The following is a 27400-nucleotide window of genomic DNA, read 5'->3' on the forward strand; positions in this document are numbered from 1 at the left end:
GGGGAAGAGGGAGGGGAGGAAAGGGGGAGGATGGGTGGAGGGAGGGTGATTGGTGGGATTACACCTATGGTGCATCTTACAAGGGTACATGTGAAACTTAGTAAATGTAGAATATAAATGTCTTAACATAATAACTAAGAAAATGCCAGAAAGTCTATGTTAACCAGTGTGATGAAAATATGTCAAATGGTTTATAAAACCAATGTATGGTGCCCCAAGATCACATTAATGTACAGAGCTATGATTTAATTAAAAAAAAAAGTATCTCAAAAATGGAAAGAAACGTATCCAGTATACTCACTATTAAATTGAAACTAACATACAAATGACTATACACCCACTCAAATGATGAAATACAAATATACTATAGTAACGGGGAGCTGAGAGGAGAGACTAGAGGGGGGAGGTTGACTGGCCGAGTAGGGATGGCAGTGGTGAGATCTCACCTAATGTGCACTATGTGAGGGTGTTCATCATGCCCCCTGGGTGCTGGGTGAGGGGCTCCACTACAACTTGAACTTTTTACTTTAGAACTGAAAGCAATGTAACCTAAAAAATTTTACCCTTGTAATTAATTTGAATTAAAAAAGGAGTCTCCTGCCTTATCCTCCTGACTAGCTGGGACTAGTTGTGCATACCACCATGGGTGATTAATTTTTCTATTTTTAGTAGAGACAGGGTCTCACTCTTGCTCGGCCTAGTCTAGAGCACCTGAACACAAGTGATCGTCTTTCCTTGGCCTGCCATAGTGCTAGGGTTACATGTGTGAGCCACTGTGCCCAGGCATCAGAAAAGAACAAAAATATTAAATCAACAATCTAAACTTCCACCTCAAGATACTAGAAAAATAATATCAAACTAAACCCAAATCACAGAAGAGGACGGACATGAAGATTAGAGTCAAAATAAAATAAACAGAAAAATCAAAAAATAAAATATGACCGATGAAACCAAAGTGCAATTCTTTTAAAGATGAGCACAACTGGCAAACTTTAGCTACCCTGATTGCTAAAGAGAACTCAGTATTATCATATATGAAAGAGGGGACATCAATACTGACTTTACAGAATAAAAAAAAAACATTAAGGAACTATGTGCAATTTTATGACAAATTGGATAACTTACATAAAACGGAGAAATTCATAGAAAGACACACTACCAGAACTGCCTCAAGAGGAAATAGATAATCTGAATAGACCTATAACAAGCAAGAAGAATAATAACACATAACTATTGAACTAATAATTTAAAATCTTTCAACAAAGAAAAGCCGAAGCCCAGATGACTTCAGTTGGGGTTTCTCCAAACATTTAAAAATTAATATCAGTTCCTCACAAAATCAAAAATAGAACAGGAGGAAGTTTTCTATTTTCCCAAATTATTCTATGAGACCAGTATTACCCAGATACCAAAACCAGAAAAAGAGATCACAAGAATAGAAAAGTGCATATATATAAATACGAATATAAAAATCCTCAATGAAGTGCTAGCAGACTGAATAAGGCAATATATAAAAAGGATTGTAAATCATGAACAAGATGTTATTTTACCATGAATGTAAGGCTGATTTAATATCTGATAATCCTTCAGTGGAGTACACATATTAAGAAAATAAAGGATAAAAATCATAAAATCATCTAAATTCATTCAGAAAAGAACTTGACAAACACCAACACTCTTTTGTTATAAAAAGATTCAATACACTAGGAATAAAAAAGAATTTCCTCTACCAAAAAAGAGTATCCATGAAAAAAAGTCTTCAGTTAATGTCATACTTCTGTGGGGAAAGACTGAATGCTTTCTCCCTAAGTTTGGGAACAAAATTGTCCACTTAAGGTTTTGGCCACTGCAATTAGGTGAAAAAAAAAAAAGCTAGAAAAGTGCCTGACACAAACTAAGCACTTTGTGAATCTTAACTATCACAATTTTCATTATTGTGGTTATTGAGACCAGGTGTCCTTTTCTAAATAAAAATATGGAACATCCTACAAAATTTGGATGAATTAAGTTAGATTAAAAAGATGATGTTTTATGTGTATACCTCTATAATATTCTGAAATTAAAAACATGTTGTCCTGAGAAATTCTTTTAATTTCATCCTTCAAGACAGAGATGTAAATACATTCTTCTTAATTATCATAATCTTCTACCAGAAGGATGGGCACAACTGGCAAACTTTTAGTTAGTCTGATTGCTAAAGAAAACTCAGTATTATCATATGAGTTTGGGATGATTACTTAGCATCGTTCTGTATATTATGCCCTGGCATAATCAAAATGCTATATTGGTTTTAGTAATAGCCATAGTTGCACTACAGAAGATGAGGACAGTGGGGAGTTGTATTTACCGGGCAGGTGTTCCATAAAGGTGAGGCCTGGATGCTGCAGAAATGGCCACAATCACAGCTGGGACTCCATAGCCCACAGGAAACATGAGCCTCCTCATGAATGTGCTCCCACTGGAGTAGCTGACCACCGTCAGGTTCCGTGCAGTGAGGAAGAGGTGCAGGCCCTCCAGCAGCATCCAGGTGAAGGAGGCCAGGTACAGATAGTGTAGGGCACCTGCGATGATGGTGCACAGCACCTTGGGGTGGAGTAAAAGACACTGTGGGCAGCAGTCTGGTCTAGGAGTGGTCCAGGACTGCTGTATCTGGCCATTGTGGGGGAATTCTGATGTACATAATGGAGTTGTAAAGGGAAGATTTGTTTTCTTCATGCTGACAGGGGCATAGTTAAAAAAGAAAGAGAATAAAAAAGAGAATAAAAGAAAAATTTGTTTTCTAGTTGGGTAAGGCAGTGTGAAATTGGCAGTTTCCTCTTCTAGCCCTCCCAGGACTCAGGGTCATTTCATTAAGGTACCCAATGCAGCATCGTTTCATGAACCAGAACCTTCTGGGGCAAGGAATGGAGTCCTTTGGGACACCATTATCAGTACCTTGGGTTTGGTTTGATCAATTGCCGTGAGGAAAAGGAGGTGGGCCAGGAAGAGGCAGATGGAGAGCTGCAGGTGCAGGGAGTTGCTGGTGTTCTGGATGGCCTTGCACAGGAGGAAGGTGAGGGCTGCCAGGAGGAGGCACAACAGAGAGAGGCCCAGCCCCACGTAGGTGATGAAGGTCAGCACCAGACGGTCTTCCTGGGAAAAGAAAGGTTCACGATTAGAATTTCCTTCCTAATGTGATGAAAATGTGTCAAACGATCTATGAACCAAGCGTATGGTGCCCCACGATCATACTAATGTACACAGCTATGGTTTAATAAAAATAAAAAAAAAAAAAGAATTTCCTTCCTGCTCTGGGGTAATGACTCCCACTGCCATTTTTATTCATGTATTTTTTTGTTTATGAAATCCAGGAATGGAGGAGGCACTAAATATGTGAAGTTAATCTAGAATTTTATGAGGTTCTGAACTAATGAATTTAGCCACTGGGAGGACTGAAGGAGAAAAAGAGTCATGTCTTGCCATATTGGATGCTGACCCAGAGAAATTGTGGGCTAACAAATTTGCTTTTAGTAAGCTGCCACATTTGTCGGAATCTGTTACACAGCAGTAGATGCAGAGTGCATCTCCTCTCACCTGCACGTTGTAGTGCGCCATGAGGACAGCAAAGGTGCTGAGGTGGGTGCAGCAGCAGGTGGTGCTGGTGTCTCTGGGGTCCACTGTCCTGCAGCCTGTGGTGGCCCAATGTCCACATCCACTCTGGCCACGCTCCCAGAAGGCACAGAATACATTCTGCCTTGGCCCAGGGATCATTGACTGTAGGTACAGGGCACAGGTGTGAGCTGGGGATTGAGATGCTCTGAGATCCTGGCCCAAAGTTGGCTTGAGAAGGGTTGATTTTGGGGGAGATGATGCAAATGTGATGGGGCCCCCTAAACCCTAAGGGTTAACTGAGCAATAAGGCTGTGCCCAGGACTCAGGCTTCTTCCAACGCCTACCACCTCACCCTACCAGCACTCACATGATGGGAGAAAGTGAAAGTAACTGGGGAGCTGAGGTTCTGGGTGTTCTTGTTGCTCAGAAAGGCAGAGGTGACATCTGAGAGCAGGACTGGGGGGACATCCTGCAGCCAGCCCTTGTGTGTTTCATGCAGAGCTGCCAGATGCTCAGGATCCAGGACCAGGGGGGCCTCGGCCAGCAACTTGCCCATCCCTGGAGTGGACACAAGGCCCACCACAGAAGGGCCTGCAGGAGAAGGTCACAGTTAACATCTTGAGGTCCCCAGTCATGCCTAATCCTTCTTAAATAAACTCTTCTCTTAGCCCCCCCCAACATCTCTCTTTAATCTTTAAATATCTGTTTTCCACATCTTTCGGCATTTTGTCTCACCATGAAGTCTCATGCACCTTCTATTATCTCAGCCATTACCTGTGTCACCAGGTTTCTGTGCCAGATTCCAGTTCAGCTGCATCTTTGCCTGATTCTGAGTCAAGGTGACATTCTTGTCTCCTTGGTCCTGTACCTCCAGGGACAGTTCTATGAATTGTGGGTATTATACAAGGGAAGTGAGGTTAGGATTTGTGCCTGCAGTGATTGACATGGGTCAATATATAATATATACTTATATACGCACACTGTATGTACACACTCTATAGTTAATATATATACTCATACTCATATATATGTATATATACATACAGAATATTAGGAAAGAATAGTATAAGCAATTGTACAATAACAAATTAGATAACCTAGATGAAATGGACAAAACTACTAAAGCAACTCAATGGAAGGCATCCCTTCATCAGATTTCAAGCTGCATTACAAGGCTGTAGTAATGAAAACAACATGATACTGGCACAAAACCAGAGGCATAGACCTATGAATCAGAATAGAGAACCCAGAGATGAAACCATCCTCATATTCTCACCTAATCTTTGTTAATGCAGATGAAACATACACGGGGGAAAAGAATTTTAATTCTTTTAATAAATGGTGCTGGGAAAACTGGATAGCCACATGTAAAAGACTGAATTGAGAGGCACACCTGTCACCACTCACAAAAATCAATTCATGGTGGATAATAGACTTAAACCTAAGGCATGAAAAGATAAGCATTCTGGAGAAAATGTTGGAAATACTCTTATAGATATTGGTGTAGGAAAAGAATTTGTGAAGACAACCCCAAAAGCAACCACAGCAACGACATAAATAAACAAATGAGACCTAATCAAATTCAAAGGTTTCTGCACAGATAAGGACACAATCAATAGAGTAGTAAATAGAGAATTTATAGAATTGGAGAAATAATTGGATGCTCTACATCTGATAACCAGAATCTACAAAGAACTCAAGCCAATCAGCAAGAAAAAAACTAAACAACCCCATTAAAAAGTGGGCAGAAGGGCTCAGCGCCTGTAGCTCAAGAGGCTTAGGCGCCAGCCACATACTCCAGAGCTGGTGGGTTTGAATCCAGCCTGCGCTGCCAAACAACAATGACAACTGCAACCAAAAATTAGCCCGGCATTGTGGCAGGCACCTGTAGTCCCAGCTACTTGGGAGGCTGAGGCAAGAGAATCACTTAAGCCCAGGAGTTGGAGGTTGCTGTGAGCTGCGATGCCACAGCACTCTACCCAGGGTGACAGCTTGAGGCTCTGTCTCAAAAAAAAAAAAAAAAAAAAGTGGGCAAAAGGCACAAACAAACTTTTCTTTCTTCTTTTTTCTGAAATAATTCTTTTATTTTACACCTCAGGACAATGAAGATAAAGAAGGGATGGTGTTGAGACAGGACCCTATCCTCAATGGTCCTATGCTCTTTCCATATGGACATCCTGAGAAGTGAAGCTTTTGTGGGGAAAGAAGAGATAGTATATTTCATCGACTCCTTGATTGTGTCATTTCTTTCAACATCTCTGTTTTTGTTTCCTTGGATTTCACCCCTTCAAGAGGAGAAGAAACCTGGCCTGTTTATTCAATAAGAGTGAACTATTATTCCCTTGTTTGTGATGAGAGAACCTCAGGGTTCCCCCTTAACATTATTGGGACTGAAGGTAAACTTCACTGTGAGTTTCCTCCGACATCCATCTCCATCCCACTCCTGATGTGTTCCCTCCTAGCTGTCCTGTGTCTCTCCTTCAACTTGTTTTCCCACCCAAGGGCCCCCACCCACAATTCTCAGCACGAAATAGGAAACTCTGAACTCCAAGAAGTTTTGTGTATCCTTCCATCTCTTTTGAATTTGATCTCTAATTACATCAAAGAATGAGGCAATATTCTAGTGTTTTTCAATTATGAGTGAATTTGAAGTGGATTAGCTGGGTAACTTGTTAAAATGCTGGTCCCTGGTCCTTATCTCCTGAAATTAGGATTCAATAGATGATCATGAACAGAAACTTTTCAAAGGAAGATAGTCTAAAGGCCAACAAAAACATGAAAAAATGTTCAGTGTCTCTAATCATCAGGGAAATGCAAATGGAAACCACAGTGAAGTATCACCTAATTCCAATGAGATTGGATCTTATCACAAAGTCCCAGAATAATATGCTGGTATAGATGGAGAGAGAAAAGAACATTGCACCTTGCTGGTGGGTCTGCAGACTAGGACAACCCCTATGGAAAGTAGTATGGAGGTAACTCAAACAGCTAAAAGTAGACCTACCATTTGATCCAGAACTCTTATTACTAGGAAAAAAAAGAAGGACATTTTTAAAAAAAGACACGTGTACTTGCATGTGTATAGAAGCAGGATACACAATCGCACAGATATAGAAACAACTTAAATGCCCATTAATACACGAGTATTACTAATCATGATAAATCATAATATATATGAGTATTTATTAATCATAAACCACCATAACCCTAAAATCATAAAATGTGGTATATAAATACCACGAAGTACTATTCAGCCATAAAAAAACGGGCAATCTAGTATCTTTTGTAACAATCTGGATGGAACTAGAGACCATTCTTCTAAGTGAAGTATTGTAAGAATTGAAAAACAAACACCACATGTACTCAATACCAAACTGGAACTAATTGATCAATACTTATGTGCACATATGGAAGTAAAACTCAAAGGAAATCAAATAGGTGGAAGGTGGGGAGAAGAGGTTTGGTAAATTAACACCCTGGTGCTGGTACAATGCACATCTTCTGGGTGAAGGGCTCACTTATAATTTTGCCTTAAAATGTGCAAAAGCAAATTACAAAACCAAAACATGGGTACCCCTGTCATATTCTGAAATAAATATAGGAAAAGAAAATTTGAACAGATCTATTGAATCAAAAAATCCCAAATGAACAGCCCAGGCAAGATGGCTTTTTCACTGGTGAATTCTACCAGTCTCTTAAGGAAGAATCAACATGTCAACTCTTCTAAAAAATAGAAGAGGTATTTATATATGGATTCAGATAATTCTATGATGTTAATATTACTCTGATAAGAAAACCAGATACAGACATCACAAGGGAAGAACCCTATAGACCAATATCTCTTATAGATAAAGATGAAAAAATCATTAGGAAAATATTAGCAATATATTTAACCAAGGAGGCTCAAGATTTGTAAGAGAAAACTGCAGAAGTTTTTGAAAGAAATTAAATAGCCTAACTACTGTAGTCCCCAACTCCTGAGCAGTGGATTGGTATTTGGCAAAGCACCCAAATATACAGAACGATCTTATAGGACAATAAATTTGGAGGACTTATATTATCTGGTTTGAAAACTAAATACAAGTCTAAAGTAAACAAAACACTATAGTATTGGCAAAAAGATAGACATAGAGACCAACAGAATAGAATTGAGAGGGCAGAAATGAACCCATACATCAATGGTTAGTTGATTCCCAATAAAAGGTGCTGAGACTAATCAATGGAGGGAAAGAACAGACTCTTTAACAAGTGATGCTGGGATTACTGGATATCTACACGCAACAGAAAAAAATTGGCCCTTCACAAAATACACAAGAATTAACTCAAAATAGGTCAAAGATTTCCAAATTTATAAACTAATAGTAGAACATTTTGTAGAAAAACATAGTAGTAAATCTTCCTGGTGTTGGATTTGACAATGAACTCTTAAATATGACATCAAATGCACGATCAACAGAAATAAAAGCATAAAAAAATGGGCTTCCTTTATACTTAAAACAGCTGAAGTGCAAACACTATTAAGGTGAAAAAACAATCTAGAGAAAAGAAGAAGATATTTGCAGAATATTTGCAGAAGAAGATGTTACGTATCTCATATATACAAAGAGCTCTTACAACTCAACAACCATGAGACAACCCAATTAAAAAATGGTTAAAGGATTTGAATAGCTATTTCTCCAAACATTATACACAAATGGTGAACAAGCACATGAAATTATGTTAAACATTGCTAATTATTTGTGATGTGCAAATTCAAACCACAGTGAGATCTCACCTCACATACAATGGAAAGGCTATAATAAAAACAAAATTTGCAAAAGGTGTGGAGATTGTCACCCTGGAGTGTTTGTGGTGGGAATATAAAATACAGAAGCCACTTTGGAAAAAGTTTGGTGGTTCCTCAAAAAGTTGAACATAGAATTACCATATTACCCAGCAATTCCACTCCTAAGTACATACTAAAAAGAGCTGAAAACAGATTGGGCATAGTGGCTCATGCTGTAATTCTAATACGCTTGGAGGCTAAGGCAGGAGGATTGCTGAGGCTAGGAATTTGAGACCAGCTTGAGCTAGAGTGAGGCCCAGTTGCATAATCTAGAAAAATTAGCTAAATGTGGTGGCAAGTGCCTGTAGTCCAAGCTACTGGGGAGACTGAGGCAAGAGGATCATTTGAGGCCAGGGGTTTGAGTTTCAGTGAGCTGTGATGAAGGCACTGCACTCTAGCCTGGGCCACACAGAGCAAGGCTCTGTTTCAAAAACAAACAAGCAAAATTTAAAAAAAAGTACTGAAAACAGTTATTGGAATAATTCTTGTATACCAATATTCATAGCAGCGTTATTCACAATAGTCCAAGGGTGGAAAAAATGCAAACATCCATGAATGGTTGGATAAGTTAAACAAAATGTGGTATATCCATATGATGGAATGATATTAAGCCCTAGAAAACAATGAAATACTGATACTGGTGACATGGATGTACCTTAGCAACGTTATGGTAAAAAAGCTCGACTAAAAGGTGACATAGTGTATGATTCCATTTATATCCTGATGAGGCAAATCCAGAGTAACAGAAAGCACATCAGTGTTTCTCAGGGGCTGAAGGAAAAGAGGAATGAGACGAGATTGGTTAGGAGGTTTAGCGCTTAGTTTTGGGTGATGGAAACATTTTAGAGCTAGAGGTGGCTGTTGTACACTATGAATATCCTGGGGTCTACTGAAATGCACGTTTTAAAATATTTCATTTTATGTAATATGAATTATGCCTTAATAAAACAAATTGCACTTATATGTCAAATAATATTAATTTGTCTTCTTCAACATTAAATACATTGTTTTATTTTGAAGCTATTTCTGTTTTGTTAATGTCTTCATCATATTTATTTTTCTGCTTATAATTTCTGTTACAATGAAAATACATATTATTTACAGATTTATGAATATCTTTTTAATCTCTTAATTTATGAGAGGAACATTGAGATACAAGTGTGGTCACTGGGCTCTAGTGAGATGAGAGAGGAATGAGGTAGGGAAGAGGCAGAGCAGGATCCTTGGGGCAGACCCAAGTGCTTACCTGTGCCTGCAGAGTAATTGAAGGTCAACAGCCCATCAGGCAGGGTCTTGCTCAGTCCTCTCAGGACGTCCTCCAGGCCAACCAGTAGGTGAGTGGCCACATAGTGCTGCTGTGAGCGGGGCAGGGTCTGCAGGTCTCCAGGGGTCTCCAGCAGCTCATCTACCAGCTGCATGAGGTCCTGGAGGGATGGAAACATGGAGCTAGTGAGGCACAGACCAGAGGGGTGGCATGAAGACCTTGACCACTCGGGCCCAGAGAACAGACTCCAGAGATGGTCAAGTTGGCATCAGATGGGATTTTCTGGGGAATCCTTGCCCTTAGAAAATAGCCCCTTAGAAATTAATCTTTCTCTGCCATATCAATAATGACATACTCTTGATGTCCAGGAGCAGCAGGAGGAAAGATAGTAATAGCCTAACGGTGTGTACAACAACCAGTGTCCACTCTTCCACTAGCTCTGGGAAAGGCAGGAGTCTGACCTAGGAGCCCAAAGCACTGCCCACCTCTGTGGAAGGCTTTTACCTGCCCTTACCTTGATGGTGTCCTGGGCTGAGGCTGACTCCAAGTCTCTGCCCAGATCCTGGATTTTGTCAAAGAAGGCAGAGAGACTCTTGGGAGGGGAAAGAAGAGAGGGTTAGGCCTTCTCTAGTGTGGCTGGGGAGCTCAGAATAAATCCTGGTGCTGTGTGAGGGATTTCCTGCTCCATAGTCCCTGCTGGGGCTACTCACCTGGCTGTTGCCACCGGGGGGCAGGGTCCAGTGGGTGAAGGGTGTCTCTGCAGGGAACAGGACAGCAGCATGTTAGGTGCATGAGTATCTGAGTGTGTTGGGATGGGGGAGGTTGTGAGGTCAGAACATACCTTCACAGACAGGGCTCTTTTGGGTATTCGGGACCTCATTCATGTCTGAGGGCAAAGCCAGAGGGTCAAACCCGTCCTCTGATTGGCTCAGGTCTCCCCTCCCTGCACTGAACCTACAGTTCGGTAGACCAATGGCCTTATTAAATGTGCTGCCAGTTGGTGACCTTCAATTTCACCAGTGGACTCCCTGCAAGATGTGCACAGCAGGGACCTTGGTATCTAGTTTATAAGAAGAGAAACCAGGAGGGAAGCTGAATCACAGGGGCTGCCCTTCCTGACCATGCACTCTTGCCTGTGCCCTTCCTACCCAAGGCTGTGGTTCCCCTTCTCAGAACTGGAAGTGATGTCTTCTTCCACTTGAATGTGACAGATGAGAAAGAGGTGAGGTCTGGGGGCTTCGGAAAAGAATTCCAGACCCAGAGAACCCACCACCTCCCTGTCCTGTCAGGACTTTCCTGGGAAGCAACTCCTTAGGTAGTGTATTAGGCCGTTGACCTTGTGGGAAACTGGGTCTTCTCCCTCCTCCTTGACTCCAGCCTCATGGGGCTTCTACCTGTGCACAGCTCTGGGTCCATTGGTTTGAACACAAAGCCAGGTGGGCACTGGCAGGTGTAGCTGCCCGGGGTGTTGATGCAGATGCTGTGGCCTTTACAAATTCTGGGGTTCTGCTGACACTCGTCCACATCTGTAAGAGGAAGGACAGCCTTCATGGCTAAAGGCCAGCCACGTTTCCTGGCACAGAAGCATCCAGAAAGCACCATTGTCACCTCCCTTTTCCAAATGCACTCAGAAGCATCCTATGGAAATATTGGTGGCCTGGGTCCTTCATTGTCCTCATGCAGCTAGGAGCAGCCCGGGTCCTCTCTATCTGCTCTCCTGACTGGGGCGAAGGCATTCCAGCCTCCTGTGTTCCAGGATTTGAAGGAAAATCCTGGGAACCAGCTGCAGGGCAAAGGTTACATTCCAGAGCAGGACCTCATCTTGGTTCTTAGTGGCATCCTTTGAGCAGATTCCCCCAGGTGGCTGTTTGCTGGCCAACTTCTCCTGGGATTCCTTAGAAAGGATTCAGTGACCTTAGCAAGACAGCACTCTCCCCTCCACACTGAGAGCCCAGCTCTATGGGGATGGCCTGAACTTGACCCTGAGCCAGGCCACCTGGGATGAGGTCCAAGAGCTGTATTGCTGTCTACTTGCAGAGAGGCCAGGAAGGACAGGTGGAACCAGGACCCCAGGCTTTTTTCTTTTATAACAGTGAAGGTCTGCTGACTCCCCTCAGACTCTCTGTGGACCCACAGCTCTGGCTCAGCCTTCTTATCTCCTGCCTTTCCTTACTTTTCTTTGGGCTGATTTTCTTTCTCTGGGTAAGTTGTGGCTTTTTCCCACCTCCTACTGGCTCAGATCTGGCCTTGCATGCAGATGCCTGAAGCTCCCTTTCCTGCCCAACCAGTTTCCCCTGGAAAGGGGGCAAAGCCTTGTGATGCATGGGGGACTGGCTTCTCCTGGGCTGGCACCACAGTGTGGGGCAAAATCATGGCAAGGATGTAGCAGGCTGGGTGCAAAGAGCTTTCTTCTAAGTGCCAGCCCCAGAAACAGCCCCACATAGTATTGGGAGAATACTGAAAAGGATGCATCACATAATAAATTTTTGAAACATTAAGATGCATATAGCACCTACTATGTGCCAGGCTCTGCTAAAACAACTTACAATTTCCTCGATGCTCCCAGAAATAGCACTGGTATTGTCACCCTCATTTTATAGATGGGTAAGCCAAGGGTCCAAGAGAGATAGTGATTTTGCTAATATCATGTAGTTAATAGGTAGCAAGGCCAGGATTTGGACCTGGGCAGCTGAACCTGGAGTCTGTCCTCGGCCTCTATGCTACCCTTCCCTTTCTATGCCAGTGGGACAGGCACATGACACTTGTCCTACTTCAAACTGCCCCCCCTCCGCCCCCCCAGCTTTAACCAGGGTCTTGCCCTACTGGATGCTGTAGGAATAGTTCTGGCAAACCCAGGCCTCATGAATGAGGAGATGGAAGACTTGGGTGGAGCTTACCTCGACATGTGTTCTCACTCTCATTCTGGAAAGTTTTAGCCCTGGAAGTGAGCCCATATCCTGGGATGCATAGGCAGTAGTAGCTCCCTTCCATGTTATAGCAGTTTGCGAATTTTCCACAGAACACTCCCGTGTGTGATGTACACTCGTTGATGTCTGGAACCAATAGGGCAAAGAGTCACCTCCTAAAGGTATGTGTTCCCTTGGGGAAGAAACTCTGCTTTTCTTTTTTTGTTTTTTTTTGAGGCAGCATCTCATTTTGTCACCCAGTCTAGACTGTAATGGCATCAATATGTTAAAGAGTATCTGCTCTTCCATGTTAACTGCAGCATTATTCACAATAGCCAAGATATGGAATCTATCTAAGTGTTCATCAATGAATGAACAGATTAAAAATAATGTTGTATGCCATCCCTCTGTATGCAAGGGGGATTTGGTCCAGGACCCTCTCCTCCTGTCCCCCATGAGGATATCATAATCCACGGATGATCAAGTTCCTTATACAGAATGCTGTAGTATTTGCATGCAACCTATAAACATTCTACTTAGAATATCTGCTAAAATATAAGTGCTATGAAAATAGTCATACTGCATTGTTCAGAAAATAATGACAAGAAAAAACCCTGCATGTGTTCAGTATACATACAACCACTCATTTAATTTTTTGCAAATAGTTTTGATCCACAATAAGTTGATTCCACAGATGTGGAACCTATAGCTAGAGAGAGTCAGCTGTGTTTACACAATGGAACATGATTCAGCCTCACAAAAGAAGGCAATACTACGATTTGTGACAACATGGATGAACCAGAGGATGTTAGGTTAAGTGGAACAAGCCAGGCACGAATACCACATGATCTCACATGTGGAATCTAAAAACACTGAACTCTGCAGTGCCCATAGCTCATTGGGTAGGGTGCTGGCCACATATACCAAAGCTGGCAGGTTCAAACCCAGCCCAGGCCAGCTAAACAACGATGACAACTGCAACAGCAACAAGAACAGCAAAAGAAATGGCTGGGCATTGTGGTGGGTGCCCATAGTCCCAGCTACTTGGGAGGCTGAGGCAAGGGAATTGCTTAACCTCAAGAGTTTGGGGTTGCTGTGAGCTGTAACACCACAGCACTCTATCCAGGGTGAGAGCTTGAGACTCTGTCTCTAGAAAAATAAAAAATAAAACATAAAAATGCTGAACTCGGGCGGCGCCTGTGGCTCAGTCGGTAAGGTGCCGGCCCCATATATTGAGGGTAGCGGGTTCAAACCCGGCCCCGGCCAAAATGCAAAAAAACCAGAAAATTGCTGGGCGTTGTGGCGGGCGCCTGTAGTCCCAGCTACTTGGGAGGCTGAGGCAAGAGAATCGCTTAAGCCCATGAGTTGGAGGTTACTGTGAGCTGTGTGAGGCCACGGCACTCTACCGAGGGCCATAAAGTGAGACTCTGTCTCTACAAAAAAAAAAAAAAAAAAATGCTGAACTCATAGAAGCAGAGACTAGAATGGTGGTTTGCAGGGACTTCTGGGGGTGTGGTAGAGTTAGGGAGATACAAAATATAAAGGATACCAAATTTCTTTTAGATTGGAGGAGTCAGTTCAAGAGATCTATCGTATAACATTCTGTGTATAGTTATTTAATAACATGTTATATTATTGAAAATCACTAAGAGAGTAGATTTTAAGTGTTCTCACCACAAAAAATAAGTATATGAGCACTGACCAGCAGCAGTTGGGCAGTGTAAGTTAATGAACTCAATTAGCCATTCTACAATGCATACATATTTTAGGACATTAATTATTGCGCTGTACAAAATAAACATACAGAATTTGTATATGTCTATTAAAAACATAAAAAAGAAAAAAACCTGGAATACTATTCAGCCATTAAAAAAAATGGAGAGGACTGAATCCAGCTTTCCCCAGAGGCTCCTGTCCAGAAGGAGAGTTAAAGGACAGAAATTTAGCTAGTAACCTGGTGGATTAGAGCTGCACCAAGAGAGAAGGTTGAAGAATGCACATCAAGCCTGCTGAGGTGAGCTGCAACCCCAAGGATACCAATAAAAGGTACAAAATCCATCACCAAGCAGACGGGAGTCCCCTCCTCAATGAGAAAGGCTTGGAGTACCCCATCAGAGTTCAAAAGTCCCCCATTATATCCCATGGGAGAGATCCTCTAAAAACTGGACCTACTTCCCCTACTAGGGTGCCATGGCACTCTCCTGCTAGGCATAAAACTGTATAAAACTGTATAGATTCTCTACCTGCAATTCTGAACTCCCAACACTCCCCTCCACTCTCACTCTGAGGTCTGGAAGCCTGTCCCACAGGAGGCTAGATTCTTGGGTATTTTCTCGAGAGGTGTGGACAGGGCATGAACTGCTGCTGGTCAGTGCTGATTCTGTGGCATGGGAGTGAGGAGAGGATGGTCGGCTGAGAGGGAACCACACAGGAGATCCGTGCCCTGAGGTGCAGAGCAGCAACCATTTTTGGCAACAATAGGGCTCACCCCTGGATATTCTGGAGTCACACCCCCTGTCTCTCTGGGCAACCAGAGGAGGCCAGGCATCTTCTCAGGTGGCAACCACAGATGGAATAGATCTGGGAAGGGAATGCAGGCCCCGTGAGTAAAGGGTTTGCCTGAGGCTGTACTGGCCTGGGTCAGGTGCAGGGACTAGAAAACACACACACAGAGCCGGCAGATTCCCAGGGCGGGGCTGACCCAGAGGACCACTTTACTGAGCCTAAGACGCACCCGGCCCTCAGGGGATCATTAGCCTAGACAAAGGAGGGCAGGCAGCGGCTGGAACTGACAGGTAACTGTGCTGTGAATATAAACTACAGCTGAGACTGGGCAGCAGCACAGACAGGGCCTGAGGCACAAGTTCTGTGAACTCAAAACAGCTTCTCTTCTGCATGGGGAATTTAGCCAGGACAGAAACAAATTCCTCAAAGTTGTTCTGTTCTGTCAGTAACATTAATCAGGTGCGGGGCTGGAACTGAGTGAACAGCCCCAGCCTCCATCAAGCACCCGAGGTTGTCAGGCCTCACCTCCCCCTGCTGGATAGTGGCAGAGGGCATCGGCTTGGCTGAGGAGACATAAATCTTGTAATTCAGGCAGGCAAAAACCCCTGGAGTATCTGCTAATTAGAGGCAACTGGGTCACAGCCCTGCGGGGTTATCAGTGACTGGGTGTGACAGAGGTGCAAGGTGAGGAAGGAGGCATCAACCTTCCCAGACTAATCTATTTGCTGCGTGGGTCCTTCTGACCTCATGGAGCACTGGAGCAAGTCATATTTGAGTTGTCAGCAGATCCCTGCTATCTAGTTGCCAGAGACCTAAACTCTCCCACCTGAGATAGGTGCTGACTGAGACAATTGATTTGGACTTCTTCAATGGAGCCAATTGCTCAAGGACTATCCAAGTGGTACTTCGGGTGTGTGGTTGTAGGAAGATTTGATTTTCCTTTTCCAATTGTTGCCTGTGGGGGGTGGGGTGACTTAATTGCTGGTATTTCACCACAGCCGAGACTTCAACCCACAGTAACTGAATCACTAGGGTTGGACAGAGACCAGCTGAAAACAAGACAGAGCCACTTAGCCCCACCACACCAAGCAGGTCCGCAGTTTCTCAGGATGTAGCACTGTATGGGTTCTCAGCAAAGCTCCAGGGGAAAGGGTACAGACACCAGTCCCAGCTTTTGGGCAAAGGGCTGGTTAATCACTACTCCTGGAACCCCCAACCCAACTTTTCTTTATCCATTCATCTAGTCAAATGGTGTAAAATAATCATGGGGTGGGATCAGCAGAAAAACTCTGGTAACATAAATAACAAGAGTAGATCAACCCCCCCAACCCCCAAGGAAAGATATGGCAGACGTAACTGAAGATCCCATTCATAAACAAATGGCTGAGATGTCAGAAATCGAATTCAGAATTTGGATTGCAAATAACATTAATAGAATGGAGGAAAAGTTGGAATTAGAAATTCAAGGAGCAATTCAAAAGTTGTCTCAAGAATTCAATGAATTTAAAGACAAAATCTCCAAAGATTTTGGACAAATTGAAGCAAGAATTTGCAGCCCTCAAAGATCTGAAAAATACAGTAGAATCCTTCCATAACAGAGTGGAGCAAGCAGAAGAAAGGATTTCTGACACTGAAGACAAAGCTTTTGAACACTCCCAAACTCTCAAAGAAGATGAGAAATGGAGAGCAACAATGGATCATGATCTCAGAGAGCTCTGGAATAATTCGAAGAAGGCTAATATCCACCTCAGTGGAATCCCTGAAAGCAATGAAGTGGGTTTGCAAGGCACAGAGGCTCTTTCCCATGAAATTATAAAAGAGAATTTTCCAGACATGCCAAGAGATTCCAACATTCAGATAGCAGTTTCAGAACCTCAGCATGACTCAACCTGAATAGGACATCCCCAAGGCACATCATAATTAACTTCACTAAAGTTAATATGAAGAAGAAAATTCTGAAAGCAGCCATATGTAAGAAAACCATAAACTACAAAGGAAAGAATATTAGAATGACTGCAGATCTCTCTGCTGAAACCTTTCAAGCCAGAAGAGGGTGGTCATTGACTTTTAATCTCCTAAAACGAAATAACTTTCAACCCTGGATCTTGTATCCAGCTAAACTGAGTTTCATTTATGGTGGAGAAATTAAATACTTAAATGACATTCACATGTTGAAGAAATTTTCCATAACTAAACCAGCTCTTCAGGATATTCTGAGACCTATCCTCCATAATGACCAGCACAGTACGCTACCACAAAAGTAAACTCACTCAGAAACTTTTGCTCAAACTCCAACTTCCACAGTGGCAAAAGGGTTAATGTGAATGGCTTACACTGTCCTGTAAAGAGGCACAGGTTGGCTGACTGGATACAAAAACTCAGGCCAGATATCTTCTGCATACAAGAATCTAATCTTACCTTAAAAAATAAATATAGACTCAGGGTGAAAGGATGGTCATCCATATTTCAGGCAAATGGAAATCAGAAAAAAAGTGTGTGTTGCAATTCTATTTGCAGATACAATAGGCTTTAAACCAAAAAAGTAAGGAAGGATAAGAATGGTCACTTCATATTGGTTGAGGGTAATACTCAATATGATGAGATTTCAATTATTAATATTTATGCACCCAATGAAAATGCACCTCAATTTATAAGAGAAACTCTGACATGAGCAACTTGATTTCCTCCAGCTACATAATAGTTGGAGATTTTAACACTCCTTTGGCAGTGTTGGATAGATCCTTCAATAAGGAGCTGAGCAAAAAAGTTTTAGATTTAAACCTAAGCATCCAACATTTGGATTTAGCAGACATCTACAGAACATTTCATCCCAACAAAACTGAATACACATACTTCTCATCAGCCCACGGAACATACTGCAAAATCGATCACATCTTACATCACAAGTTTAACCTCAGTAAATTTAAAGGAATAGAAATTATTCCATGCATCTTCTTGGACCACCATGGAATAAAACTTGAGCTGAGTAACAACAGGAATCTGCATACTCATACAAAAACATGGAAGTTAAATAACCTTATGCTGAATGATAGCTGGGTCAGAGATGAGATTAAGAAGGAAATCACCAATTTTCTGGAATAAAACAACAATGAAGACACGAACTATCAGAACCTATGGGACACCGCAAAGGCAGTTCTAAGAGGGAAATTTATAGCACTGCAAGCCTTCCTCAAGAGAACAGAAAAAGAGGAAGTTAACAACTTACTGGGGCATCTCAAGCAACTGGAAAAGGAAGAACATTCCAACCCCAAACCCAGTAGAAGAAAAGAAATAACCAAAATTAGAGCAGAATTAAATGAAATTGAAAACAAAAGAATAATACAACAGATCAATAAATCAAAAAGCTGGTTTTTGGAAAAGGTCAATAAAATAGATAAACCTTTGGCCAACCTAATCAGGATAAAAAAGAGTAAAATCTCTAATCTCATCAATCAGAAACTACAAAGACGAAATAACAACAGACTCCTCAGAAATCAAAAAAATCCTTAATGAATATTACAAGAAACTTTATTTTCAGAAATATGAAAATCTGAATGAAATTGACCGATACTTGGAAGCATGTCACCTTCCAAGACTTAGCTGGAATCAAGTGGAAATGTTGAACAGGCCCATATCAAGTTTGGAAATAGCATCAACCATACAAAAACTCCCTAAAAAGAAAAGCCCAGGACCGGATAGTTTCACGTCAGAATTCTACCAAAGCTTTAAAGAGGAATTAGTACCTATATTACTCAACCTGTTCCAAAAGGTAGAAAAAGAATGAAGACTACCCAACACATTCTATGAAGCAAACATCACTCTTATCCCCACACCAGGAAAAGACCCAACAAGAAAAGAAAGTTATAGACCAATATCACTAATGAATATAGATGCAAAAATATTCAACATGATCCTAACAAAAAGAATCCAGGAACACATCAAAGAAATTATGCATCACAACCAAGTGGGTTTTATCCCCAGGTCTCAAAGCTTGTTCAATATATGTAAATCTATAAATATAAATTCAGCACATAAACAAATTAAAAAACAAAGAACATATGATTCTCTCAACTGATGCAGAAACAGCTTTTTTATTTTTTGTTTATTTTTATTATTAAACCATAGCTGTGTACATTAATGCCATCATGGGGGGACCATACACTGGTTTTATAGACCATTTGATATATTTTATATCACACTGGTTAAGATAGCCCCTTGACATTTTCTTAGTTATTGTGTTAAGACATTTATATTCTACATTTACTAAGTTTCTTTTTTCTTTTTTTTATTAAATCATAGCTGTGTACATTAATGCGATCATGGGGCACCATACAGTGTTATAGACATTTGACACATCTTCATCACACTGGTTAACATAGCCTTCCTGGCATTTTCTTAGTTATTGTGTTAAGACATTTACATTGTACATTTATGAAGTTTCACATATACCCTTGTAAGATGCACCGCAGGTGTAATCCCACCACTTACCCTCCCTCTGCCCACCTCCCCCTCCCTCCCCTCACTTTGCCCCTTCCCCCTATTCTTAGGTTATAACTGGGTTATAGCTTTCATGTGAAAGCCATAAATTAGTTTCATAGTAGGGCTTAGTACATTGGATACTTTTTCTTCCATTATTGAGATACTTTACTAAATTTCACATGTACACTTGTAAGATGCACCATAGGTGTAATCCAACCAATCTCCCTCCTTCTGCCCATAATCCCCTCTCCCTCCCCTCCCTCTTTCTCTTCCCCATATGCTTAGGTTATAACTGGGTTATAGCTTTCATGTGAAAGCCATAAATTAGTTTCATAGTAGGGCTGAGCACATTAGATACATTTTCTTCCATTCTTGAGATACTTTACTAAGAAGAATATGTTCCAGCTCCATCCGTGTAAACACGAAAGTGGTAAGGTCTCCATCTTTCTTTAAGGCTGCATAATATTCCATGGTGTACATATGTCACAATTTATTAATCTATTCGTGGATTGATGGGCACTTGGGCTTTTTCCATGACTTACCAATTATGAATTGGGCTGCAATAAACATTCTGGTACAAATATCTTTGTTACAATGTGATTTTTGGTCTTCTGGGTATATACCTAGTAGAGGAATTATAGGATTGAATGGCAGGTCTATTTTTAGATCTCTAAGTGTTTTCCAAACATCTTTCCAAAAGGAATGTATTAATTTGCATTCCCACCAGCAGTGTAGAAGTGTTCCCTTTTCTCCACATCCACGTCAACATCTCTGGTCTTGGGATTTTGTGATTTGGGCTAATCTTACTGGAGTTAGATGATATCTCAAAATAGTTTTGATTTACATTTCTCTGATGACTAAGGATGATGAGCATTTTTTCATGTGTCTGTAGGCCATGTGCCTGTCTTCTTCAGAGAAGTTTCTCTTCAAGTCCCTTGCCCAGCCTGTGATGGGATCACTTGTTCTTTTTCTGCTTATGCGTTTGAGCTCTTTGTGGATTCTGGTCATTAAACCTTTGTGAGAGACATAACCAGCAAACATCTTCTCCCATTCTGAGGGCTGTCTGCTTGCTTTACTTACTGTGTTCTTGACTGTGCAGAAGCTGTTTAGTTTGATCAGGTCCCAGTAGTGTATTTTTGTAGCTGCTTCAATTGCCCCAGGGGTCCTTCTCATAAAGCACTTGCCCAGACCGATTGAAAAAGCTTTTGATAATATCCAGCATCCCTTTATGATCAGAACATTTAAGAAAATGGGTATAGAAGGGACATTTCTTAAACTGATAGAGGCCATCTACAGCAAACCCACAGCCAATATCATATTGAATGGAGTTAAATTGACATCATTTCCACTCAGATCAGGAACCAGGCAAGGTTGCCCATTGTCTCCACTGCTCTTTAACATTGTAATGGAAGTTTTAGCCATCGCAATTAGGGAAGAAAAGGCGATCAAGGTTATTTATATAGGTTCAGAAGAGATCAAACTTTCGCTCTTCACAGATGATATGATTGTATATCTGGAAAACATCAGGGATTCTACTACAAAACTCTTAGAAGTGATCAAGGAATACAGCAGCATCTCAGGTTACAAAATCAACATTCACAAATTGGTAGCCTTTATATACCAACAATAGTCAAGCTGAAAAAACAGTTAAGGACTCTAGTCCATTCACAGTAGTGACAAAGAAGATGAAATATTTGGGAGCTTATCTAACAAAGGATGTGAAAGATCTCTATAAAGTGAACTATGAAACTCTAAGAAAAGAAATAGTTGAAAATGTTAACAAATGGAAAAACATACCATGCTCATGGCTGGGAAGAATCAACATTGTTAACATGTCCATACTACCCAAAGCAATATACAAATTTAATGAAATCCCTATTAAAGCTCCACTGTCATACTTTAAAGATCTTGAAAAAATAATATTTCACTTTATATGGAATCAGAAAAAACCTCGAATAGCCAAGACAATACTCAGAAATAAAACAAAGCAGGACGAATCACGCTACCTGACCTCAGACTATACCATAAATTAATAGTGATCAAAACACCAAAAACAGAGAGGTAGATGTTTGGAACAGAATAGAGAACCAAGAGATGAACCCAGCTACTTACTGTTATTTGATCTTTGACAAGACAATTAAAAACATTCAGTGGGAGAAAAGACTCCCTATTTAACAAATGGTGCTGGGTGAACTGGAGGGCAACCTGTAGAAGACTGAAACTGGACCCACACCTTTCACCATTAACTAAGATAGACTCTCACTAGATTAAAGATTTACACTTAAGACATGAAACTATAAAAATAATAGAAGAAAGTGCAGGTAAAACTCTTGAAGAAATTGGTCTGGGCGAATGAGGAGGAACCCCCGGGCAATTGAAGCAGCTTCAAAAATACACCACTATGACCTCATCAGACTAAAAAGCTTCTGCACAGCCAAGAACATAGTAAGTAAAGCAAGCAGACAGCCCTCAGAATGGGAGAAAATATTCGCAGGTTATGTCTTCGACAAAGGTTTAATAACCAGAATCCACAGAGAACTCAAACGTATTACCAGGAAAAGAACAAGTGATCCCATCGCAGGCTGGGCAAGGGACTTGAATAGAACTCTGAAGAAGACAGGTGCACGGCCTACAGACACATGAAAAAATGTTCATCATCCTTAATCATCAGAGAAATGCAAATCAAAACTACTTTGAGATATCATCTAACTCCAGTAAGATTAGCCCAAATCACAAAATCCCAATACCAGAGATGTTGGCGTGGATGTGGAGAAAAGGGAACACTTCTACACTGCTGGTGGGAATGCAAATTAATACATTCCTTTTGGAAAGATGTTTGGAGAACATTTAGAAATCTAAAAATAGACCTGCCATTCAATCCTGTAATTCCTCTACTAGGTATATACTCAGAAGACCAAAAATCACATTATAACAAAGATATTTGTACCAGAATATCTTTATTGTTTATTGCAGCCCAATTCATAATTGGTAAGTCATGCAAAAAGCCCAGTGCCCATCGATCCACGAATGGATTAATAAAGTGTGATATATGTACATCATGGAATATTATGCAGCCTTAAAGAAAGATGGAGACCTTACCTCTTTCGTGTTTACACGGATGGAGCTGGAACATATTCTTCTTAGTAAAGTATCTCAAGAATGGAAGAAAAAGTATCTAATGTGCTCAGCCCTACTATGAAACTAATTTATGGCTTTCACATGAAAGCTATAACCCAGTTATAACCTAAGAATATGGGGAAGGGGGGAAGGGAAGGGAGGGGAGGGGCGAGGATGGGCTGAGGGAGAGTGATTGGTGGGATCATACCTACGGTGCATTTTACAAGGGTACATTTGAAAGTTTTTAAATGTAGAATATATATGTCTTAACAGAATAACTAAGAAAATGCCAGGAAGGCTATGTTAAACAGTGTGATGAAAATATGTCAAATGATCTATAAAACCAGTGTATGGTGCCCCATGATTGCATTAACGTACACAGCTATGATTTAATAATAAAAAGAATAAATTATGAAGCAATTAAGATGGCAGATGGAAGAAAATATATATATGTTCATAGCTCATCTGTAATTTTTTCACCATAAAACACATGATGAATATAGGATACTATGTTTATGTAACAGCTTTGGAAGTTAAATAGTCATCTTAAATTTCTACACATTTTAATTTCACAAAGAGGGAGTAATGTTCCCTGATTCAAGACTAAGGGTCCTAATAAACATGAAAGTGTAAAAAAAATAAAATGGAGACTTTATATCCTTTGTATTAACCTGGATGGAAGTGGAACAAATTATTCTTAGTAAAGCATCACAAGAATGGAGAAGCATGAATCCTATACCCTCAGTTTTGATATGAGAACAATTAAGGACACGGTGGGTGTGGGAGAAAGGGAGAGCAGAGAGAGAAAGAAGGAGGGAGGGGTGGAGAAAGGAAGAGCAGACAGAGGGAAGGGGGGGACCTTGGTTTGTGCCACACCTTTTGGGGGGCAAGGCACGATTGTAAGAGGGACTTTACCTAACAAATGCAGTCAGTGTAACCTGGTTTCTTCTACCCTCAATGAATCCCCAACAATTAAAAAAAAAGAAAGAAAGAAAAAAACCAGAAAAAAGCTCCAGAGATCAATGGTAATGATGACTGGATCATGATTCAATCTAGTATGTTTTAACAAAACTAGTATGTTTTAACACAAAACTAGTATGTTTTAACATGGTTAAAACGGTATACTTCACAGTATATTTATTTTTACCATAACAAAAATAATCTAACTCTGAGCAAAAACACTAATAACAACAAAAGTCAAGTCTCAGGGCTCTGCCCACTGCCAGCTTTGCCCTGCTTGACTCACAGTCTTCCCAAGCACACCCCGCACTCACGGCCTGGCACCTCCCAGCTCCTGGAGGTGTGACACACAGAGATGGGAGGTCTTTCTGAGGTGCCCAGCATGTCTCCACCACTGGGGAAGTTCCTTCTTATCAGAGCCAGTCTCATCATAAAATGAAGAAACGGCAGGAAGGTGCTCCCAGCTGAGTCATCGGGCCTGGGCTTTGGCATCTTATCTCTTTCTCTTCTCTGAATATGAGAGGAAAGATTACATGAACTATTTCCCCTTGAGTATCTAAAGGAAACTAGAGTTGAGGCTGGGCGCTGTTGGCTTAAAAACAACAGCTTACCAAGAACCAGCAGAGCAAGAATGAATTCAAACAGGAGGCAGAATGTTTGACCCTTCCCATGAGAGGACCAAAGATTCTTGGACTCATGAGTTATTTTGAGTCAGCACAGGCACCCGGTCTTTTCCAGATTAAGTTCTTATTTTTGTTGGGGGGGAGGGGCTTATTTTTATTGTTTCAGGTTAATTGAGGGTACAAATAATTAGGTTACAATGGTTCATTTGTTAGGTAAAGTCCATCTTACAATTGTGTCCCACCCCCAAGAGGTGCGTGATACATCCTAACATTGTGCCCATCAAGTGGGAACACACCCACCCCTCTTCCTGGGGGTTTGTTTGAGACAGAGTCTTGTCCTGTCACCTGGGCTAGAGTGCAATGGCATCATCAGAGCTCAATGCCACCTCAAACTTCTAGGCTCAAGTTATCCTCCTGCCGAAGCTTCCCAAGTAGCTGGGACTACAAGGGCATGCTACTATGCCTGGCTAATTTTTTATGCTTTGTTCAAGCTGGTCTCAAACTCCTGACCTCATGCGATCCCCCTGCCTCAGCCTTGCAGAGTGCCAGGATCACAGGTGTGAGCATCCACATCCCACCCCAGAGGAATTCTATTCTCTGCAACTGAGGATTTTCCGGCTGAGACTCTCACCTGGGCCGTGCAAGATGGGACCAGGTCAGGATAGGAATGGGGAAGGGGTACACACTTGAGGGATGCATGTCCAGCCCCACCTGGGCAATGAGATTTCCCTCCCATGTTCTCAGATGGTGGCAATACTGGAGACCTGTCCTTAAGATTGCTGGGGAAGGGTGGGATCAAGTGTAAATGTCCTCCCAGAAGAGAGCTGGAATCCAGTTACATTAGCAGGAGCGCCTCCTCTTCACCACACACGTGCAAACACAAAAGGAACATGCAGGAGTATCCCTAGGGCCATGGATGGCTGAGCAGTGGCCACAACAACATCATTTTTTTCTTTTGTTGTGATAAAATTTACTTTCCTCTGAATACTAAACAATACATGGACACTTAGAAAACAAAACAAATGTAAAAAATAAAAACAAAGAAAATCATCCATCATTCCACCACATAGACTACTGGGAAATTTGGAGGTTATATATCTCTCATTTTTTCAAATATATTAGAAATATTACCTATGGGGTACAATGTATGCTGTTCAGGTGATGGGTACACTTACAGCCAAGACTCGCCCATTATACAACATATATATGTAACAGAATTCAAATCATACCACATACAAATGGGAAAATATGTAGAAATTTTTTGTCCTTTATGAATAAATGTGAATTTAAGACTATCTTGAGTGACAAAGAGTACTTCTTGGTGTAAAAACAGTGTAATTTTACAATTCTGTACACAACTCAGTCTTACAACTGGATCTAGGTTTTACCACCTTATTAGTTGTGCAAGTTTGTATGATTCACTCAGCCTCTCTGAGGCCGTTTGTTTTAAAATGATGCTAGTTCTGCTTCCCTCACAGGCTTCTGTGAGGTTTAGGGTAGGAAATTGTGGCCATGAGCTGAGAGCAGGTGGGGTACAGTGGGCTTCCAGGTGCTGGGCACTTCTCTCTTCCTGTTGCTTCCCTATTCCTCTCCTTTCTTTGCCCTCTGAAAATTATAATAACAGCAGTAGGATTGCTAATAGCTTGCATTTTTTGCCAATTTTCTCTGTACCAGTCCTTACATGTACTCTCCACAGATGCCTTTTTAATTGCACGCTGTCTATGTGGGGTAGGTGCCCAATGTACAGACAAGCAAGTTGAGGCAGACAGAGTAGAGATTTTCTTTTTTTTTTTCTTTTTTTTCTTATTAAATCATAACTGTATACAATGATATGATTATGGGGCATCATACGCTCACTTCATAAACCATTTGACACATTTTTATCACAGTGGTTAACATAGCCTTTCCGGCGTTATCTCAGTTACTGTGCCAAAACATTAGTCAGTGGGAGAGCTAGACTGAGCCCAAGTAGCCCAGCTTCCCTGTGTAAGCTTTCAACACTACACCTACTGATCACAGAGACATTGGTGGTTCACCCCTTTCACACTTCACTGTTTCCTCACTCTCATCCTTGGCAGAGTACTTGTCTCCAGACCCCAGGGATGGGAGCTTTGATGCCCCACAAACTCCCCCAATCACAGGCATGCCCCTGTACTGCCCCCACGCCTGTACCATCACAAGTCCCTGTGGGGTCACTGAAGGTCTCCTCCATTGAGGAAATGAATCCTGGCTTGCAGCGACAGGCAGTGGTGTTGACACACATGGCGTTTGGAGGGCACCACTGGGCACAGGCTATGGGGATGGAGCCAATGGTCAGAAGGTTTTGGGAATGGAGGACATGAACTGCCTCTTGGGGATCAGACAGTGGAGGAGGAGGGGGTGGGGAGAGGAGGGATGGTTACCATTGGAAGAGGAAGAGCTCAGGAAACTGGGCATTTGGAGAAGAGAAGAGAAGAAACAGAGGCTGGCTGGGAAGACTCACCTGCAGAGTTCTGAGATGCAGCTCCCAATGGCAACAGTAGAAGCGCAGAGAGTCCTGGGCCAGAAACACAGAGAGATAAAAGCAGGAGGACAGTTGAGCTCCAGTGTTCACCACTGTGTGCATAGCCACGGCCGGCAGCTCTGGTTCTGAACCTCCCAGTTGCACCTCTGCAATTCCTCCCATGAGGCAGAGAATCATGGGCTCAGCCCTTCCCCTGCCCCTCCCCATGCTCCCTGAGAAATCAGGACTGACAGCCACGAGCCCCCATCGTATCTCAGGTGCCGCAGGGATGGGAACAGAGTATATAAAGACAGAGGATGACAGGAACATGTCCTAGAAACTCCTGTGTCACGCAGAGAGGGGGAAAATATTAAAGGAGAAAGTCTTCAGATCAGTGTGCCTTTGCCCATAGCTGAGTTCTTTGTTCTATTGCCATGGCAGAAATCTGCCTTGAGGGTTTCACTTCTGAGAACACATTTCTCCTGTCTAAGGTACATCTCCTAGCATATACGAGAGAAGCATTGGGTTTCGAGGCCGGCAGCCCTAATGTTGTGCTGTGGTTTAGAATGGTATTAGCAGAGCATGGACCCCTGAAACAGGAGAGGGAGGTGATGCTGGGCAAGGAGTGAGAACTAAGGCCACTATCTG

General features: G+C 41.8%; 1 protein-coding gene across 1 annotated transcript in view; it reads right to left on the reverse strand.

Moving 5' to 3' along the window:
- Positions 1-26533, reverse strand: part of LOC128580995 (adhesion G protein-coupled receptor E2-like) — a 59300-nt gene extending 32767 nt beyond the window's left edge. Inside the window, exons 1-11 of the mRNA XM_053583458.1 lie at positions 26443-26533; positions 12578-12733; positions 11075-11206; positions 10391-10437; positions 10195-10272; positions 9663-9840; positions 4366-4473; positions 3959-4182; positions 3574-3753; positions 2935-3132; positions 2348-2583 (exon numbers count right to left, since the gene is read on the reverse strand). Of these exons, the coding sequence (XP_053439433.1) occupies positions 2348-2583; positions 2935-3132; positions 3574-3753; positions 3959-4182; positions 4366-4473; positions 9663-9840; positions 10195-10272; positions 10391-10437; positions 11075-11206; positions 12578-12733; positions 26443-26533 (1628 nt within the window). The remainder of the gene's footprint in view (positions 1-2347; positions 2584-2934; positions 3133-3573; positions 3754-3958; positions 4183-4365; positions 4474-9662; positions 9841-10194; positions 10273-10390; positions 10438-11074; positions 11207-12577; positions 12734-26442) is intronic.
- Positions 26534-27400: the final 867 nt, after the last annotated feature.

The sequence above is a fragment of the Nycticebus coucang genome, chromosome 3 (genome assembly GCF_027406575.1).
Source record: "Nycticebus coucang isolate mNycCou1 chromosome 3, mNycCou1.pri, whole genome shotgun sequence".
Lineage (NCBI taxonomy): Eukaryota > Metazoa > Chordata > Mammalia > Primates > Lorisidae > Nycticebus > Nycticebus coucang.